The 21,393-nt window shown below is 44.4% G+C and overlaps 2 protein-coding genes across 2 annotated transcripts; one reads left to right on the top strand and one right to left on the bottom strand.

The window, feature by feature from the left end:
* Positions 1 to 1,618: 1,618 nt before the first annotated feature.
* On the top strand, positions 1,619 to 20,609 carry LOC8034524 (cytochrome P450 6B1). The gene is made up of 3 exons (XM_042292872.1): positions 1,619 to 1,693; positions 2,589 to 2,714; positions 20,346 to 20,609. The coding sequence occupies exons 1-3, from the start codon at positions 1,619 to 1,621 to the stop codon at positions 20,607 to 20,609; spliced, it is 465 nt and encodes a 154-aa protein (XP_042148806.1).
* Positions 18,051 to 18,533, bottom strand: LOC115329276. The gene has a single exon (XM_040213246.1). It carries the CDS (start codon positions 18,531 to 18,533, stop codon positions 18,051 to 18,053), a length of 483 nt encoding a protein of 160 aa, XP_040069180.1.
* Positions 20,610 to 21,393: the final 784 nt, after the last annotated feature.

Here is a 21,393-nt window from a genome sequence, read left to right as displayed (position 1 = left end):
GGGGATGATACTAGCACATTTTGTTCTTCCGAAACAGGTGATGACTTAATAGATATGGTGTGGTCTGTGGTTTTATCTAGATCACTGAATTTAAACTCTTGTCCAATTGAAATAGTTAATTCCTTCAAAACTCTTGGCGTATTTTTTAATGAGATCATGTCCTGGGATTGTCATATAAATTATCTTATTCCAAAGTTATGCCGAGTAATTGGGATCCTAAATCCCAACCGTTCTTTGTTGCCCACGAATGTTAAATTCTTAGTTTACAACTCTCTATTTTACTCTCACTTAACATACTGCCACCTAGTATGGGGTTCATCGACACTAACCAATATGGAAAAACTGTTTTTGTTACAAAAAAAAAGATAATTACTATTTACAAGTGATACGATTGTGCTAGTTTCAGGAAGGAAAAAATAAGGGGCTCATGATTTTTAGAAAATCTTGCAGGTTTACAGGAAAATTCACCTGAATACACCACTCGCGGCGCGGAGAAGTGGAAGATGGTCACTCAGCGAACAAACTATGGTCTCCAAATGCTTAAAATTGCCTTACCACACTTCTTAAATACTTTTTATATTAATGATGTATATTTTAACTCTAAAACATCTAAAGAATTGCATTTGTATTTTTGCTAGTGATTTGTACCTGATTTCTATTTTCTGTTTTATTTTACTCCATTAATGGGCAAAATCGCATAGTTTTGTCAATTTTAATTGCTGCTTTTTGTGTTTGTCTATTTGCTTCAGAAAACAGGCAAGTGCGTAGTTATGTATCTTTCAATTGTTGCTTTTTGTGTGATTTCTTTTTTTCGTTCCGTTGCTGCTGACCATTGTAGGGGCCCGAGGGCCAGTCAAGCTGCATTTTGCAGCTTTTTTCCACGGGTCCCACCATCACAATCGATGGAAATAAAAATGTTTATTATAATTATTAAAAGGTTAGGGCCCACTTCAATAACTGTAAATAGGTTCGCGCCGTGCGGGAACTTCCGCATGTTTCTTCACCTTGTCGCCGATTGGTATTGTCAAAAGCTGCGCCTAAAGTAACATATAAAAATAAAAGTGAACCTTACTCACGTGTGTACGCCATATTCTCGCCGGAATCGAATGCTCCTCGCTGCTTAGAAAGCAGAACGCAGCAATGCGTTCATACCGTATCCCTCCTACGAAGCATGGGCGCTTGTTTCCAATGGTTCCAAGCCTGTAGGGTAACTGGTTTCGTGCTCACGCCGCTACCAAGATGGCGGACGTAGTTTTCGGCGCGCTACTAGATGGCGCTGCATATTTCGCATATGCAACACCATCTTTTTTTTTCTTCTTTTTTTAAACTTTTCTGGCGTGTTCAACTTCGACTCTCGTTTCAAAGAGATTGCGCTGCAGAATACAATACAATACAATGCAATCTAAGGCGCATATCGTTTATTATTAGAATCAATATAACTCACCCAAACAGAAGCAATCGGAACAAAATACTAATTAGGGTAAAAACCACACTACAGCATACCGAGTAACATCTCATGAGACCACAATACCTTTTACTGGAAGGGTATGTATCAACTTAACGTGAAGTGTCTAATAATGAGGAAATTCATCTAAGGTTCTACAATGGAGCCTCGCCAATGTTGATGATCAAAAACTTGGACCTGATTCAAGCCATACAAGTAAACGATTTCTCCAACTTTCACGACAGAGGGGTAAGCCAAGCCGGTTCTCCTCATAATTCTATTCCATTTATTATGTATCGACGAATACAATAATGGACAGTTGTGTTGGTAGCTGGTAATCAATCAGCGTGCCTGACCATCACGGTAGGGTCATCTTAATTTCCTCTAGGCTTTATACATCTAAATGCATGGCTTCTGATTTTTGTATTTAAGAATATTTGACCTTAAACTCGTGAGATGTAGAAGCAGAATGTTTAACCTTAGTTTTTTATATGTATAATAAACATTGCAAATACATCTAACGAATTCCGCTGAAATAGTGTCGCTGGTTTAATGAATCTCCAGGTAAACAATACCGTCTCGCGGAAAAACAAATAATAAATATTGGCGTATGATCCTGGGTAAGAATCATAATTTCTAAAAGAAAAAAAGTATGATTAGGATATTTGAAAAACCTCGAGTCTAAGGAAAATCAAAAAAGGGACACCACACAGAGTTGTGACTCTGTGTGTGGTGTCCCCCTTTGCCCCCCCCCCCCTCCCCTTGCTCTTGAGGTTTTTCAAAGATAAATTGTCACAAGCTTGCCTGCTGTTTGAGTATTTTATCACTATCACGATTACAATGCCTGCGCGCGTCGGACAGGTATTTATTACGAAAAGTGGCGTAGCAGCTTGTTCCATTCTAAATAATTTGTGCAGCAAGCGGCGCAGTCAGCGCATATCCTTCCTGTTCGTCCGTTATAGCAGTCAACGCCTACAACTTAGAATCTAGCCTCACGGTTCGCCACCCCCCTGGAAAAATACATGAGCGTTTTGCACCACAATGATGGTTTTCTTGACAACCCTTTGGTTGTACGAAAACAAAAGTCACCGATAGCGTGTTCAGGGTAACTCTGCACTGGTGAGTGCTCTCCTTTCTTTTCTAGATGACGTCTATCATACTTCGGACGCATAAAATCACCAAGATGAATCTGCAGCACGCTTCAGGAGACCACTGGAAAAACATGCGAAAAGTCATAACGCGCCAATTCACCCCAAGCAGACTGAAAAAGGTGTGTCTCATTCTCGATTTACCTTCATCTTCCAATAATATCCGTAGGACGATTTCATCTCGAATTGTGCAAGAAAGAAGGTTGGATCTTCAAAAGAATATGGAAAAAATATATGTTGTAAAAAAACTCTTCATTAAAAGAAAATCGGAAACGGTTTTGAAAAATCGGTCAACCTTTTTTACTCTCGTGAAGAAGGAAGACCAGCGGAGCTCTCCTCGATACACTGTGTGCTTCTTCTTTGTCGTCGTCTGTTTTTCGCGCTGTTTCCTACGATGAATTCCCACCAACGTGCCAAACTATACATGCTTCTATTATAGCTGGAAATGTTGCCGCCATCTACGAGCGACGGTGGAAACCATACTGGTTGTGTGCTTGCCGCCGTCGCTTATGGATGGCAGTAGCTGTCCAGGTAGGTTTGTATCGACGTACACGGACACGATCCTGTGGAACCTAGCCCTTAACAGCTCCGCTGTAAAAAATTATTCTCTAGTTATTAATTTCCAATTAATCGAAAGGGCGGATTTTGAAATTCTGGCAATCGTCAGAGGTCGCACATTTCAGAGTCCCGCTCGCTCATATATTGGCTTCACAGTAATCAAACCTTTCCTCACCTTGTTTATACTTTCGGTAAAATTTCTTCAAAACAATTAAAAATATATTTTTATATATTTCTGAAAATACAAAGTGTCAAACCCTTTGACAAACATTTGCCGAACTTGAGTGATTTTAACTTTCGGTTCGTTCAACGTTTTGGCGTAAACAGCGCATCAAACGAAAGCTTAAAACATTATATATTTCGAAAAAAAATATAATCGGTATTGTCAATTAGGTGTAATCCATTGAAATAAACTCCTAAAAAAAAAGAGGAATCGTTAAAAGTACGATATTTAAAATAAATTTTCTAAAAAACTAAATTTTAATTTTTTTATTAAAATCTTTAAAAATATTCTTGAAACTTCGATAGAATTATAATGGGTATTTTTTTATTCGACACCTTGCGTTTAAAAACATGATATTATTTGTTTTGCTATACAATGACAATCCGGATAGTTACCGGTTTTTTTGCATGGTTATTTATTATTTGTTGAGATCTGACTTAGTGCAATTATAGACTGAAATGTCACATATATTTAAGCAGAATTGATACATGAGAGGTGCGATTAATATAAGATAGAAAGGTTTATTGCCGCAATTCAACTTTGAATACTTAAAAACAACGTAAAACGCAATTTCTCAGCAAAAACAAAATCTGAAACTTGGCACAGCTGCATTGACAAATATATAGGTAACATTTACAAGGTTTAGTAAAGACTGCTAGCGTAACAAACAATAAACAAATCCTGTCGAACCACTGACAGGTGGATCACGTCGACCTACAGAACGAGGAGACGTAAAAGTTATGTAACATGGCCGCTTCTCCCCACGCACTGAGGCTATTGACAAGCGACTAGTTCTTTTCTAATCTTAATCTTTCTTTCAAATCAAAACTTGTGCAGGAGAAATGGAAGTATGGGCACTAACACGAAAAATGCAAAACCTGAAAAACGCTCTTTGGGATCAGTTTGGTAACTTGGACAAAACTTCACTTTCACGGTTCTGCCGTATTTTTCAATCACCAAATTGACAGACCAGTCTTCGTTCTCAACCTTGGCCCACAGATGGCATGTCTGAATGCTTTTCATGGGCCTTACAGCGTTGCAGTTCTTTTTTTTTAAGTTACGGTAGTCTTCCCGACAAGTTGCATAATTTTTTAGAAGTACGATTTCAGGACCTTTTGCGGCAACCACCGGAAAAAAGTCAAAAGTCAAAACAAGTATTTATTTATTTCCGTTCGGAGAGGGGAGTTGTCCGCACATCCGATTGTTTCCTGTTCCGATGATCTGAAGTTGTGCAGGCCTGCCATGATGTTTGAGCACGGCACCCACGTCATCACATGCACTTTTGCTGTGTCCTGTAGCAGGAAAAATCCACTTGGTCTCTTCATTTCTTTTTGCCATCTCGTGCAGCTGAAGCCTATACTTCAAATGGCTTGCTGCTCCGTCAGATTCGTAGATTAGTTCTAGAAACACGGGAATATTTTTTAATCCACTCTTCAATTGCACTCCGAGCGAACAGTGCGTGTGCTGTATTATGTACGATGTCGTCACTGATGAATCCGAAGCTGTAGGTTTTCTGCTGTGCTATAGCAACGCCCAGGTGAAGATAGAAACCATTTTATTTTTTTATTGTAAACCTTGTACGGCTCGCAAAAGATCAACACTCCAGTTTTCTGCGAAGTCAAAATTCAACACGGCAGTACGCTGCTTGATGTGGCGTTTTTCGAAGCATATTGCAAGTCTCTGGGCTTGTCGCATAATCCAGTGTGGAATGTACTTCGCTGCCCATTTTCTTATTTCATTAAGAAATGCATTATCTTTCAGATGTTTTTAATGAACTCACCACATTCCCATATTGCCAGCCAGACACGTAGCCAGGATTTTGATTCGGAGGGGGGGTTGATTGATATTGATTCTAGAGTTAAACCATCTTTTTTCGGAGACGATTTACAGTTTAGCAGAAGACAATCCTCCGACGGGGTTTCGCACAGGCAGAGTTTCTTGACGTCGTCTAGACTCAATTCTTTTCCGCCTGCGTTTGATAACACCGTCAAATAAAGGACGAAGTTCGAACAATAAATCCAAACACCCTCTTCGTGCACGGGACGTTTCATGACCCATTTTGGTCCCAGGCGTAAGACTTTGTGAACCCAAGCTTAATTTCTGAATGACATGTCTTCATCTTTTAGAGCGCAGCTCTTAGGCGCCCGTTTCCGGCTCGAGCGGCGTCGCCGTCGCCGTCGGCGTAACCAAGGTCACCCAAGGTCACGTGACCCCCAAGGTCACGTGGCCCCCAAGGTCACATGACCCCTCCTAAGGTCCCGTGACCCCCCTCCCAAGGTCACCCCAAGGTCACGTGACATCCTTCCCGAGGTCCCGTGACCCCCCTCCCCGAGGTCACGTGACCCCCCTCAACCCCCCCCCCGAAGTCACGCGACACTTCCCCCCCCCCCCCAAAGTCTCGTGACCCCCTCCCCCCGAGGTCAGGTGATCCCCCCGGAGCATATTAAAGAATGTGGGGAGGAGGAGAAGGAGGAGGAGGAGGAGGGGTCTACCCTCCCCTCAGTACCCTTCCCTCCTCCTCCTCAAGAGCTGCGCTCCAATTCGGCGTTACAGAAGTTGTAAACGGCTTTCACTTTTTGTTGTACATCTCAAGGACAGACATTGTTGAAAAACATTTTGCAACGAGGTTTTTTTGTCCGTTTGAGTACAGCGTAACAACGTCTTTAGTATTGTGACTTGCCTTTGTACAGACCTTGTCATCGGACGTACAGTAGCTCAGTGCGAGGGCCACGTCATTTTTGTTTTAAATGATGGCCTTGATAGACGTCGACGATCACTCCCACACCCTTTTCAGCTTTCAACTTTCTTGATCTGTCCAGAAGTTATGTTGTGACTTCGGGAATTAGAGACATAACTTTTTTCTTCGTCAAACCGGAGGGTAACAGAGTAAGAGTTCGCCACTTTTTTGTAAAGGACGAGCTATTCACGTAAGCGCACCGTATGTTCGATGCCCACTGAGAGCAGAACGAACAAGAATTCTGCAGTTCGGGGCTCTCTAATGTGTCATAAACCTCACTAAGACGGCGGTAAGTCTTCTTCGAGAAGTCTTTTGTTGCTTGTGTTAGCTTTCTTTACACATATTTATCTCGAAGATCTTCCTTCAGCGCGAACGAAAGTTTCAACGATGTCACACTTACGTTTGCTGCACTGATAACTTCCTTCGCGTCTTTGATCATGGCTTGCTCCTCCTCAACTGCTGCGTCGCTCAGTGAAAGTCTCCTCTGCTCCTTGACGAAGTCTTGCAGGTCACTCTTGAACATTGCAAAGCAGTTCTTGCAAGTTGCAAATGCTGTCGTCCTTGTTGACAGATGCCGCTTCTTCCGTTGGAAGTAGCTGCTTTAGCAATTCGAAGTCCAAATCAGACATTTTGCGGAAATTGCGCTAGTAATCTATTTTACGTTTGTGTCTGGCATAATCACGGCAAACATTCTACATTCGCTGAAGGTACCTGCCGTAGTCCCTTCTTCGGTGCCAGAAATGACCAGCTGAGCTGACTGCGTGACTGAGCTTTGAGAAAAGAAAAAAAGCGGTATGTTTTTGGCTCTGAGCTGCCGGAAGGCCATCGCCAGCATGACCAGCTACGGATGTGGAGACACATAGTGAGGAAAGAGAAGACCGTGTCATTCTACTCCGTCCAGAATGGCCACAAGGTCACCACCGGTGGGGAGAAAAGGGGGCTAAAACGGATAAGAGGTAAAAATGGGAAGCCGCTGCAACATCAGCGGGTAGGCCCGCCATTAGATGATTAGAAGTCTTATAACTTCACCAAGTCAGCCGCCTCTCACCGACTCGCAGCTGTTGTAATATGAGAAAGCAACTTTGCTTGTGCAGTGTCCGCGAGGGGCTGTCGGTGCCCTAGGCATCGGTCAGCAAATGACCTCAGCAAAGGGACAGCGGGATAACACCGTCACGCTAAACAAAATTAATGTAAATGCCCACCTATATGTGTTATGTTGGCGGAGAAAAGAACCAGGCACGACTACGATTGTCTGTCTTAGTGCCTGTTGAACCGCACCCTTTAATCTCGTCGTTCTCTACCAGTCGTCGCTCAAGCGCTAGCCGGTAGGTGGCAGGATGCTTCATACAACATCTCCCGGACTGTACCGCTGTGCTGGTAGTAAGCAACAACCACTCTTGCTGTGGGCATGAAGGGTATCTTGGCTTTCTTGTGATGGCGAGTCAGTCACGTGGGTTTTATCGGCGTATAGTACGAGATGACTGAAGAAACCCTTCAGCGGAGCGAGAAGAAGACAAGGACGTTGGGGGACTGGGCCCGAGCGCGAGCTACATTTTCTATCGGGCATTTTCTTTTTGAACACGGAAGTGTGAGTAACACAGTTAGCTGTGATTAAAGTATTTTTTTTTCTTGTAGTCATCAGCGCTTCGGCTCAATGGTTTTGACATTTTGGTGCCGAAACCCGGGATCAGGACTGTACGATGTGTCAGATGAGACGGTGTCGCAAGCGTTGATGTAACGAGGCTAGAGGACAGGACACCATCCAGCTCGAGAACGCAAGAAACCATAACGACGCTGCCATGGATAGGCTGAAACAGAATCGAAAAGCCCTGCGTTCGCAGGTAACAAAACTGCTGACGAAAATTGATACAATTACCCAAACCGAAGTGCCGGTTGAGGAAGAGCTCAACGTCTTACTTACTCGTCTCAACGCGCTACCATGGTCAGCTTACCGAAACGAACTCTGCCCTCGAACCATTGTTGGCAGCGGGTGATATCGAACAAGAGTATGCTTGAACCGTTGAGTACAGCGATCGTATCGTCACCTACTCGCCAAGACTGACCTTCAAGGTGCGGACTCTACACGAAAGTGCAAGTACAAGCGGTCAAGAAATCACAACAAACCACCGTAGTCCCATTTTGTCAGTCTAGGTCAAGCTACCGAAACTTTGACTCTTGAAATTCAACGGACACCGTCAAAATAGCCGCCCTTCTGGGAAAAATTTGAACAGGTCATCCACGATAACCCAAAACTGTCATCAGCCGAGAAGTTCCACTACCTCAGGACAGCGTTGTCGGAAGAGCCTGCTGCAGTGACTGCCGGATTGCCACCAACGCGGCCAGCTGTTATGAAGATGCGCGGGAGATCATGAAGTCCCGTTACGGCGACGAGGCGCTGCTAGTAGATGCCCACATGATGAAACTAGCAGAACGGCAGCCAATTCGGACATTGCAAGACGTCCGAAGACTACGACAACTACACGATGACCTCCAAGCGCATATAAGAGGACTCAAGTCTCTAGGTGCGAACGAAGGTTCTTATTCGACTCTCCTTTTCCCCCTTGTACATCGGCTGATCCCAGAAGATCTTGTGCTAACATTCAACAGAAATGTCGTTAGGAAGAAAGAACAGTGTCGCCCGGAAGATATGGCTGTAAACGCAGCTGGCGAAGGACACCAACACGCTCGAGAACAGCCCCAGCTAAGACAACTACCATGACTTATGCAATTTCTGAGAATTGAAGTTGAAAGCAAAAAAAGAACGACAGTCACAAAAAGAACAGAATCAGGAGGCACAAGAAGTAAAGCAGGAAAAGAGAATGGAGCAGCATCTCGTTTGACAAAACGCAATTCAAATTCATGGACAAAATGAACGGCCACGACACTTCTACAGAAGAGTGACAAGTCGAGCTTTGTTTTCTGCAAGTCAACAGACCACGAGACACGGCACCTATAGGTATCCCCGAGAAGAGGAAGATTTTAATGAGCTCGTGAAGATGCTTTAGGTGCACGAATAAAAACCCCCTAGCCAACATTGCAGGAAGACATTTCTTGCTCCAACTGCCAAGGTCGACGCGCATCAGTCATGTGGGACCCAACGTTCTTGTAGAGCTCAAAAGACGACAAAAGCAGACAAGAGGAAAAACTGACTTCTGGTGCTCCAGTGGCCCTGCGATCTACGATTAAAGACGGGGTCAACAATACCGTCCTCCTACAAGCAGCGACAAAGTGGAGCTTGGGATGAAAACAGCGCATCCCCCTAAGAGTGCTATTCGACGGCGGAAGCCAGAGGTCTTTTGTCACAGAACTGTCACGAAAGCTCAGATGCAAGCACTTGGGAAACGAAAGACTGACGGTAGGAGCATTTGGCGACCACAAAACAAAACGAAACTTCCGCAGAGTTCTTGTGAATTTTGAAAATCAAAGAGGGGAAGTTTTCCGTCTGGACTCACTCGAGAAAAGCCGTATCTGTGTCAACAATTGCCCTATCCAAAAGAAGAACTGCGTCACCAACTAAAAAAAAAATAGGATGCACGGCCGCAGACTTCTGCGAAACTGAGGGACCAAACGGCGTGGACATACTGATTGGAGGCGATTGGTATTGGAACTTCGTCACGGGCCAAGTTAGGAGACCCGACGGAAAACTTCGAGCATTCGAGACGTCGTTTGGCTGGATCGTGTTGGGTCCAACAAAACTTTGCGCATCTGTCGCCCAGAGCTCACAGATGGTAGTTCTCAACGCAACGACAAACAGCACTGATGCATATGAAATTATGCAAAGGTTTTGGAACCTTGAATCGATTGGGGTAACCAACGAACCTTATGCAGAGACAGAACCCGTGATCGCGTCCTAAAAAAAAAAAAGTTGCGACGATTGATCTTCGGTATTAGGTGGTCCTTGCATGGAAACCCGGAGTGAATTTAGACGATAACAAACAAGTTGCGCAGAGGGGGCTTCAGCAGGTAACAAGTAAGTTAACTAACTCAGATCCCTAAGTTGATGAGGAGCTATGACGCCGCGATCCGGACGTACACCGAAGGTGGAATTGCAGAACAAGCATCAAATGAGCGGGCTAGATCTCGGGAGTTATACATACCTCACCAATCAGTTTGTCGTGAAAGGAGCGCCACCACTAAATTGCGAGCGGTATTGGACTCTTCTTCCCATAACAAAAGCTCGAAGTCGTTGAACGACTGTTTGGAAAGCGGCACCAACCTGAGCTCGAATATCGTCGCGTCGCTTCTGAGCTCTAGAAGACGTTGTTTAACGCGCTAGTGGCCGACATCGAGAAGGCGTTTCTTGAGATAAGTATAAAAAAATATGATCACGATGCGTTACGCTTCCGGTGGCATGAAACTATCCCACAGATCGAAAGACCACTTCCTTCAATTCTCATCTGGAGGATGACGAGAGTTCCTTTTGGAACTACATCAAGCCCATTTTTATTGTGTGCGACGATAAAACGTCACCTGAACACAATCAAGAACGAGAGACACCGCGGCGCTGCTGCAAGGTTCCATTAACGTGGATGACATTCTTACCGGTGCATCCAGCGAAGAAGAAGCCACTAAGTTCTTTAAAGAATCGACTGCAATTTTCGAGCAAGCGTCAATGAAGCTGCACAAGTGGGTGTCCAACTCGAAAGATCTTTGAGTAAGGTCGACTCGAATTATCATGAGCAACAACCATTGGGGCAGGATGCGGAAGTTTTCAAAGTTCTGGTACTAACGTGGAGCCCTGCCACAGACCTCTTAACTTTTGCCCCAGATAATGCTCTGAACTTCGTGGAGAAGCACTCAGACACAAAAAGGTTTGTCCTGCAGATTACAGCCAGTCTCTACGACCCCCTAGGATTTATCGCGCCATTTGTCGTGCGAGCAAAGATCCTATTTTAATAAATCTGGAAACAGAGGATAGAGTGGGATGACCTACTGTCTCTTGACCTGCGCAGTGAATGGCACCGATGGTGTGTGGATTTTTCATTGCTATAAAACGTCATGGTGCCACGTTTCTACAGACAGGAAATAGAGGGAGTGACGATCAAGACAAACCTGCACGTTTTTGCCGATGCAAGTCCTCAGGCGTATGGAGCCGTAGCATACGTAACTATGACAAATGGTTCCGGCACCACGACATCCAGGATACTGCTTTGCAAGTCTCGAGTGGCTCCTCTAAAAGAAATTTCTGTAGCGAGGCTAGAACTTTTGGGATGTCAATTGGCAACCAAACTAAGCGTCTACATTAAGATCAAGCTGCAGGAGAACATCCACGAAGTACACTTGTGGATTGACGCGAAGATACCTCTTCATTGGATCCTCGGAGAAGCAAAGGACTAGAACAGTTTGTAAGAACCAAAGTCGTTGAAATCCAGCTAAACTCTGATCCTTGCTCTTGGAAATACTGCCTAAGAAAAGAGAACCCAGCTGACCTGGTGACAAGATAAATCACAGTCATGGAGCTGCTCAACAGTGAAATATGGTGGAAATGACCGAGCTGGTTAACAGTACGAGAGCGGTGGCCAGAGAAGTTTGGACCGCAAGAATTCAATATAGAAAAAACTGAGAAGAAAAAGGTGGCAGCGTTGCCCACGGCAACAGCAGACCAAACGATGGTTCCAGAAATTGAGCGGTTTAGCAACCCCATGCGACTTCGGCAAATGGCGTGGGTACTCCGCTTCTTAATGAAGTCTTAAAGAATTAGCGCTCAACTGGACCCCTAACCGCGGAAGAATTGAACAGAGCCGAAATATATATAATAATGAATATGCAACGTAGAGCCTTCGAACAGGAGATAAAGTATCTTCAAGTGGCCAAGAAACTACTGCCAGATTCTCCTATAAAATACATTCCTCTTTTTCTATATATATATAACGATGGAATACTTCGAGTAGAAGGAAGACTTCAGTTCTCCGATAAATCTTTTGAAGAAAGGCATTCCATTGTGCTATCAAAAGACGAGCGCTTTTCGAAGTTGCTGATAACTGAAGCACACCGTAGACTATTGCACGCGAGAGTGCGTGACACACTCGTGCAATTGCGGGAGCGATAATTACTGGATCGTGAGAGCTCGGCAGACGATAAAAAAAGAAATCAAGAAATGCAACGCATGTCAACTGCTGAACGCCAGACCAATGTCAGAAGTGACGGCGCCCTTGCCCGCAGATCGTGTAACAGAAGCGGAAACCTTTGAGGTCGTGGGTGTTGACTTTGCGGGACCCGTATGGGTCATAGCGAGAAAAACAAAGAGGAGGGCATATCTCACGTTGTTTGCGTGTGCAGTTACCAGGGCAGTGGACTTCGAATCGGGACCTGACATGATGGCACAAACATTCCTGCGTGCGTTCCGACGATTTGTGTCAAGAAGAGGCGTGCCAAGGGTGATCTACTCTGACAATACGTTGGCATTTAAGAGAAGCAAGAAATACTTAAGCGAGCTTTGGAATATTCTACGTGATGACGAAGTGCTGAAATACTTTGCAAACGGCAGGATACAATGGAAGTTCATTGCAGAACGTGCGCCGTGGTGGAGCGGATTTTAGGAGCTATTGATCAGGTCAGTCAAGAACTCTTCGAAGAAAGCCATCGGACGACGAGTCATTATGAAGAAGAGTTAGCGACTCTCTTCCCTGAGGTGAAAGCAATAATCAGTTATCGACCATAAACCTACGCGCACAGTGAAGCGCAAGAACCTCAGCCATTATCACCGCCGCACTTCACGACAGGGAAAAGACTTACGTCGTTACCAAAACCGTCCGGCTCCGACTTGCAAAACGGAGACGCAGAATCGCTCCGAAGGCTCTGGAAACTCAGAGGAGACTTCCTGAAAGCGTTCTGGCAACGATGGTCAAAGGAATACCTAATGGAACTCTTATCACTGTTAAAGACAAGGAAATTAAACCTACATCTCAAAGTTGGGGACCTTGTTATTCTACACGAAAGGTAGCAACCCCGCCGGCTCTGGAAGATGGGAGTTTTGAAAATATTATTTTTCGGAAGAGACGGACGAATACGAGTCTGCGATATCAGACTTCCCGCTGGTGCGGTTATAAAACGACCAATACAGCTTGTGTACTGGCTAAATAGTGGTTAAAAATGAACTTTGTGTGCTCTCTGGGGTGTGCATGAAGGAACCCTTCAGCGGAGCAAGAAGAAGACGAGGACGTTGGGGGACTGGGCCCGAGCGCGAGCTACATTTTCTATCGGGGATTTTCGCTTGGAACGGGAAAGTGTGATTAACGCAGTTACCTGTGATTAAAGTAGTTTTTTTTTTCTTTTTGTAGTCATCGGCACATCGGCTCAATGGTTTCTACAATGACTTCAATTCCTCCGAACGGTGCCTGCATCGGTATCCACAATGTAGGACCTCGGCTCATGTGCTGACTGCGGTACAGTACCTCTCTTTTTTGAGGACCGCAACCCAGACATCTGTATGATGCATGATGTCCGTCAGGTCAAGAACACCGTGGCGGCGATTGTATGTTCTTTGTTGTTGTTCCCGACTTTGTTTCTTGAGGGTCGTCAGCCGGTCTAGGTTGGGGGTCATTGGAAGCAGCATCTTGCTTGCTGTAGGTAAGTTTGACCGGAGGCGTCTTCCTCTTAGGAGTTCCGCAGGGCTGTACTCGTTTTTAAAGGTGTCGTACGATACGATGGAAATGTTTGTACAGGTCTCCTGTTACTGACATCGATGTTTTGATAAGTTTTATGGCGGCCTCCGTTGACCCATTGCTCTGGGGATAACGAGGACTGGATATGATACATGTAACTCTACTCCGCAGCAAATGTAGCAGATGCGGACTTCGCTACGTCAGAAGACTGAGGGCGGTCATCAGAAACAACGACCTCTGGTATACCGTGACGAACAAAAATGGACTTGTAGTGGAGAACAACCGCTTGCGTAATCAGGCTTTGTAATCGTGCAATTTCTGAATATTGAAAAACTAATTGGTCACAATTAACTACCAGTTGCCATCATTGCAAAAGAGATTCATTGCCACCTTCTGCCATGGTCTGTCAGGACGTTCCGTAGAAAGCAGTGGGATTTTCCTGTTTGTTGACTTCTCAATGCAGGGGTGACATGTTTCTGCCTCTTCCACGTCCTTTTGTACTCCCGGACGCCATACTGATCCTGTAGCTCTGGCGTGAGTCTTTACAAAGCCGATGTGACCATCCCGTAGAAGTCGTAGGAATTCCGGTCAGCACTTGACTGGCACCACTACCCTTGCAGCGTAGAGAAACTAACAGTGAATTGATGCCGGAACTGGTAGTAGGGCTTCACGTCGTTGTTGAGGTCTCGCCGCCTGGGCTAGGATCGTTGTGAATACTTGCTCGGGGATTGGCAGACGCTGTCTGTCTTTTGGCATTCAATAATCCACTGAAGACATGTATCTTTCAAAAACTATGTAGACCTGATGTGGTGAACGAAAGCTCCAACGTTTCTCTCTAGGCCTAGAGGAAAGATATGCTTTAAAGGTGCCCTTGATAGCATGTCTGGGGCGAGAAGTTCTTTCCCTGGCACCTATGTGATGCTGTAAGCGTACTATTGTGGACACTGTTAGCTATAACACCGCAGCGGCGGCCGTCCCGTACCCCCAGCGCCTCATAGCAGGCGCCGTCCGAAATTCCGCGCATGCGCCGTGTGGCGGACTCGCTCTTCCCGTTTGCGAGCACACCCTCGCTTTGTCGTCTGCTAGGCGCAGAGCAGGCGATGCCACAGTGCTGCTCGTCTGGTACCCTGGCCCTAGCGAACTGGTCTCAAACTCATTTTAAACCGGCGATTTTGATTGGGGGAGATTGCAGAGTCATTAAGGCATTAACCCTGTCTACGTTTTTTTTTTTTTTTTTTTTGCTTTTTTAGAAACAGGATTCCGCAATGCATCTTCTACAATATGCGCTCGCAAACCAGTATGAGCGCAGCAGGTGTGATACAGAAATAGACTTATACTCCGTTTCACCTAAAGTCCGAATGCAGCGCACGCTACAAAACGACATAGCCAATCAAATAGCGGCAAAGGAGGTGCAATGTCACGGAGTGCATCACCGGGCGACACAATAAGGTGCAAAAAGTGAGCTTTTGTCGCTTTTGGTTGGCCCTATCGTGTCGTAGCATCCGCTGCGCTTAGACCTAAAGTGAAACGGAGTATAACTGCAAGTTTGTCCCATAAAAAAAAAAAGATAAAAGTAGTTTACCGTGATATTACAATTAGTGGCGATGATTATCCTTAGCCAGCGGAGTCAGGGAATCAACCGTGGACACCACTTACGCGGTGGTTTGCTGAACCGTGTTCAGGGAAAATTGGCAAGCGCTGTGGCGTCGTCTGCTCCGTGCCTAGCAGACGACAAAGCGAGGGTGTGCTCGCAGGCGGGAAGAGCGAGTCCGCCACACGGCGCATGCGCGGGGTTTCGGACGGCGCCTGCTATGAGGCGCTGGGGGCACGGGATGGCCGCCGCTGCCGTGTTATAGCTAACAGTGTCCACGATAGTACCTCATCATACGCATGCGAAACCGTTGCATTCTCAGGGTGAGGTTGTCTAGAGCCTTGCTTGAGAAAAGAGGCACCAGGGGCTTGTGGTGTGTCTTTAGGTTGATGAACTTGCCCACTAGGTAATCACTAAACTTCTCACAAGCCCAGACGAGCGCTAGACCCTCTTTTTTAATTTGCACGTACCGTTTTTTGGTGTCGCTCAGCAGTCTTAAAGCATAAGTGATGACTTCATATTTGCTCTCTTCAATTGTTTTTTGTCTCAAAACGGAGCCGACTCCGTAAGAAGATGCATCCGCCGTCACTACAGTCTCTTTTCGAGGGTCGTAGACTCCAAAAACCGGTTGTGACGACAAAATTGCCTTCCACTTGTCAAACGTATCTTGTTGAGCTGGTCCCCAAACGAACTCCTGCTTTGTACTGAGCCTGGAGCTGAGTGGTTACAGATCGGTTGCTAAGTCGTGAACAAATCTAGCTAAGTACGTTGCCATTCCCAGAAACCTTTGCAGCTCTGCTTTAGATGTAGGTGGGAACATGGCCTTGACAGCTTCAACCTTTGTATCGTACTGACGGATACCGTGCTCGTTGATTCTGTTGCCCAGGAACATAAGTTCTTGGATTTCGAAGGAGCATTTGTCCTCGTTGAGCGTCATACCAGCCTTTGTCTTTGCAAGACAGCGGAGACTCGGGTGTTGTGGTCTTCAAAAGTGGATCCCCAAATGAGAACATCGTCTATGTGGCAGATGACACAACTTTCTTCTTTTAGAATACTCGAGAGTTGTTTCTGGAAGTGCTCGGGAGCTGAAGAGATTCCGAAAGGTAGGCGGTTGAAGAAGAAACGCCCAAACGGCGAAATGAACGTTGTGAGCAGCTTGCTGCCTCCGCTTAGTGCTATCCGCCAAAAGCCGGAGTTTGCATCGAGCTTGGAAAAGTAGCTTGCACCCTGAAAGAGTCCCAAGATATGCTGAAACGACGGTGTAGGGTGCCACTCTCGGAGTACGTTGCGATTGAGATCAGTGAAATCTACACATATTCTCACTGCACCGCTTGGCTTTGGAAAGAACAGGAAGTTGGTTTCTTCACGAGAGATATTATTCCCATTATTTTCATTCTCTGGAGCTCTTCTTTCGTCTTTTGGTAGAGAGGGATCGGCACTTGATGTGGAGACATGTTCAGGAATATTCTTAACTAAGTTGCCAGATGGGAAAGTAGTCGCACGAAAACACGAAAACATCACAATTTCACGAAATCCCCACAACACAATAAAATTGACTTAAAAAGCAGCAAAAAAAATATTTGATTCAAACTCAGAACACATATTTTAGGAAGAAAATAAAACAACAACCCCAGTTTCAGGTACGTGTACACATTTATCAACGTGGCGAACGATACGAAGCTGGTACGTGAAACAAAGCGTAACATCGTAGCGGAAGTGTCATCAGGCTCAACCCGTACATCAGAAATGGCTGCCAAACATAAAAACTGGTAACCCAGAACGGAAGCATCCAAAAAAACTATACCAATTGACAGTTGTGAAATATTTGTTTTACGTTCTCGTCACTACTGCCATTACGAATCTCGGCAGATCGTCATTTTGGACTTTTACAGGGACTCCGGAAGTAGATTTTGAGTGTGTGTGTGTGTGGGGGGGGGGGGGGGGGGGGGGGAGGGGGGGCAGAAGTCGAACAAAATGTTTTTATATATTTTAATATAGACAACAAGGGCTGGAGCCGAATTTCTGTCGTTTTATTTTTACTTATTGTTTATTAAAAAATAAAATATTATTTTCCTGAAGTTTCTTACTTTGCAAGTAAAACCAGAGATAATATAGTAAAGGTGCAGGCGAGCTGGCGAATGTTAACCATGTTGAAAAAATCTGTGGCTGGGGAAGAAATGAACATTTAAGTCGAAAGAACAGAATCGAGTTTGAGACGTCGTCCTGTCCCTTTGTGTTCCTTCGACTTATATGTTTATTTCTGCCCCAGTCTCAGGTTTATTCAACATTATGTACAATCACTTTTCCTTCCTGCTTTAAAACAACTGTTCACGCTGTTTCGAATTGCTGTTTGTCGCGCAAAAAACTTCTAGACTTTATAACAACAGTAGGAAGTTTTAGTGGCTCGAACCCTTGCGTACGCAATACAATTTCGGGTCGGAAATGCATACACGTAGAACGCAATACTGCGTTTTGCGCGTGCACCTTCCGACCCTCATAGCTTCAGGCAATTTCAAGATCCCTGCAAGGATACACAGCATTGCAAAATTGAGTTTGCGGAGTAGCCCGTTAATTATTCTTTAAATGTTCATCCAAAAAGACATCCACGCTATGAAATAAACCAGAAAGCAACGAGGATTAATTATATACAGTGACATATTAATATATATTTAGGAAATGTGCACAAAAGCGTGATTAAGGAAGCAGATCCATATATAGGCCCCAAGGCCACATCTGTTGATTGTCTCAAGGAAGACCAAAGGTCGCCGTTCGCTCAGCCGTCCTGAAGAAAAATTTCTTGATGATGTCGTCCAGGTTGAGCTCGGCGGTTCTTTCTTTTTGAATGTGCAAAATAAGGAGGTGTATTAGCCTCCCCTGACTCATAAGACTGCGTAGATATGTTCTAATTCGGCGTAAGGCACTAAACGAGCGCTCCCCCGAGGCGACAGATGCAGGCACAGAATGAAGAAGTTTCGTATATTTTACGACTTGGTTCAGCAGTTCACGAATTTCCTCGGATTTTGCCTGTAGTGTCCTCAATATGGTGTCAATTGTGAGGGAATCAAGGCTGCATAAAAGAGCCGGCAATATTAAAAGCTGCGCAGAGAATCGGGCCAGATCAAAATCAAGTGCACGCACTCCTAGGGCCTCTTTCAAGTCATCTGTTGTGAACTGTCTTCGCACGGCTGCGTTATTCAAGGTGCTCTCTAGTTTTACTAGCTGTTTCATACCAGGCTGTTCACACCGCCATTGAGTTTCACTCATAATGCAGTCTACAGGCGCAAAGTAGTCCTTCCGTAACGCTGCCTCGCAATCAACAACTGGCGGAGAAGGTGTGTTGCTCATTTCAAACCTTTTTGGCGGTTTTGTCGGCTCTGCGCTGCGAGGGTCCCTCAAACCTAGCGGCATTCCAGATGAGCTCGTGCAGCCCCAAAACTCTTCAAACTCGACTTTAGACCGCAGACGGAACATTGCCTCGCAGAGAGTCTCTGCAACCTCTTTGATACCTGCGGCGCGAAACGTTGAACGTTGGAGTCCCCTTGAGAGTTCTTTGCATGGGCCGAACAAAGCTATAGAAATGTTTATTCCTAGCAGAGTTTCAAACCTTTTCGAAAGCCTCTTATAACCCTTCAAAATGGCCCTGCTGTTGTCTGCCATCGAATATTCTCCTAGTAGCAGCTCGTTTAGTATCTCCTGAACTCTAGCATAGTTATCAGCAAACCTTTTCATTGACTTCACTCTGGCAGTCCACCTTGTTGGCCAAAGGGAAAGGTGATTTGGCGTTGATCCGGCCTCTTCCGCCGCCTAGCGTACTGGAGGAATTAAAATAGATAAATAAACAGCTTTGCGTTTCTTCAAAGTCGGAGTGGGGGGCTCAGCCCCATCCTGAAAAATCTTGGGGGAACTCTGGCCTCCCCCCCCCCCCCCCCCCCCCCCCCCGGTTTAGGAGTCCCTGACTATATTTGAAACTATCTTCTTTCGCACCGGCATTTTTTAACAGATTTGGCTACTGGCGTACGACTTGACTACAGCTGTAATAAACTGGTTGGCGCAAGATTCAAGACGCCTTTGAGTGATGTTTCTTCTATTTTCAAGTCGCACGCGCGACGATCAAATCTTTTGACAAGTACCAAATCTGTCTGGAGCTTGCGTGCCCCGTAGAAAAACGACGGTCGTTTTGGAAGATACAAGAAACACAATGGTGTTGGTTTGTTTCAGCCACATTATGACATGCACAATTGAACTTGTGTGCAATATCATAAGGGCAGGTAGAGACTAAAGGCGAAATTGCGGCGTATATACTAGCGAGAGTTTTAAAGCGTACGCAAAATTTTCCGTAGGAAAACAGTTAGATAATTACACAAAAAAGCTGAGGCACCTTTAAACTTCAAAACAAAGCCAATGATTGAAAGCCTCAGAAAGTTTAAAAAAAAATTTCACCAAAAAAAAATAAACAAAAAAACACGGCGTTTATGACTGTTAACTTGCAAGTTGGGGTGACAAATATGTGAACACAGAGTAGTCTAGCACCCAAAAAAGTTGATATAGCGTTTACAACATTTTGAACACCCGAGAGTTAGGATGAAAAAAAAAGTAAGCAATACGCACACAGGCGTGTTGTCCACTTTTTTGTCCAGGTCATTATTTTTTTTACCGAAATTCGGCAAGATCCGATTTATAATTGTATCATGATTTACCATCGATTTTGCAAATTTTTCGTGTTTTCCAAACGCAGTTTTTTTATATATCAATATTTTCCTGCAGATCTGAGCTTTTAGAAACCAAAACTTAGGCGTTTGTGTTGATTCAGTTGTAAATACATGTTTGTGTGCATTACCGCGGCCACTTCAGAGATTCCGGTTTGCACAATGAAAATAAAGACTGATTGAATAATTGATTGATTGATTGAATGAATGAAAGAATGATTAATTGATTGATTGATTGATTGATTGATTGATTGATTCATTCATTCATTCATTCATTGTAACTATTTCAATTTCACCGGTGATGGTCTCTCAATATTCTCGTTTTTCTTGTCAGCAAGCAACCTTGATGGACCAGTGCTGCAGCGAGTTCATGGAAGTCCTCGAGTCGCTCCATGCCCAGGATGAGGCCATTGAAGTTCACTCAGCGTTTCAGAGACTCTCGTTGGACGTGATGTTACTCTCGCTTTTCGGTGGCGAGGGTCGCACCGCCATCGGCCGAGAGGAGGCTGGACCGGAAATCATAAAAAGAGAACTAAAAAACTTTATGGCTTCCCTCGGAAACGGATGGCAGCGATTCATCATAGGTGCGTCTTGGTAGAACAGTAGAACAAAAACACGTATTAATTAGAACTTATTAATGTCAAACATAACACACAAATTAACATTGGGGGAAAAGAGAGGAGTGTAGTATCAAACTAAATTGTATTTGGTTTGTGTAAAAAGAAGTTTCTTATAGATATGGCTCAAAATATCGAGTCTGGAGATAAATTTTTATAACACTCGCAATGCTCTCTTTCTTTTTCTTTCTCTTTCCATCTTCATTTCGTTTTGTATTTTTTTTCTTTTTTGAATAGTGGGAAGGATTTATTGCTCTTTTATTTTATGTTTTTTTTTTTTTTTTTTTTTTTTTTGCCTTCGGGATTTAGTTTTGTCTCATCCTTTTTCTCACTATTTTCAAGATCCAAAGATTTGAGGCCTTTGTTTCGCTACTAAAATGTGAAATCATTGCATATTATCAGAACATTGACCTTAAAATATTGAACGTCTCATAGCTTGGTCTTACTTCTGAACTTTTTTTTCCTATTTTCTAAACAATTCTTTAGCGTCGAAGCGCTTCAAAGAAAAACTCTCTTCAAGATACTTACGGACGCATAGAAACAAAAATGTTGTGATTTGTAAAGTTAGAAAAAGAAAGGAATTATAAGAATAGTTTTCCATGGTATGACGATTGCCTTGAATATGGTGCGTGCAGACTTTGAGGAACTGACTAAAGAGTTTAAAAAGTGTTTGTCTTGAAGCGGAAAAGCTGACTAGGTCTCTGCAAGGGTCAAATAATTGAAGATATCGAAAAAAAACACATAAATAATTAGGTTTACTGGTAT

This window comes from Ixodes scapularis, unplaced genomic scaffold (assembly GCF_016920785.2).
Source record: "Ixodes scapularis isolate PalLabHiFi unplaced genomic scaffold, ASM1692078v2 PGA_scaffold3__209_contigs__length_174095766, whole genome shotgun sequence".
NCBI lineage: Eukaryota > Metazoa > Arthropoda > Arachnida > Ixodida > Ixodidae > Ixodes > Ixodes scapularis.
This window is presented reverse-complemented; position numbering and strand designations above follow the sequence as displayed.

What these genes read in the sequence shown, in the direction of transcription:
- LOC8034524 (XM_042292872.1), top strand. Translation starts at nt 1,619, where the DNA reads ATGTTGATGATCAAAAACTTGGACCTGATTCAAGCCATACAAGTAAAC. An exon ending in CCAACTTTCACGACAGAGGG is followed by an intron (nt 1,694 to 2,588) that starts GTAAGCCAAGCC and finishes TTTCTTTTCTAG; the next exon opens with ATGACGTCTATCATACTTCG. An exon ending in CCCCAAGCAGACTGAAAAAG is followed by an intron (nt 2,715 to 20,345) that starts GTGTGTCTCATT and finishes TTTTCTTGTCAG; the next exon opens with CAAGCAACCTTGATGGACCA.
- LOC115329276 (XM_040213246.1), bottom strand. Translation starts at nt 18,533, where the DNA reads ATGAAACAGCTAGTAAAACTAGAGAGCACCTTGAATAACGCAGCCGTG.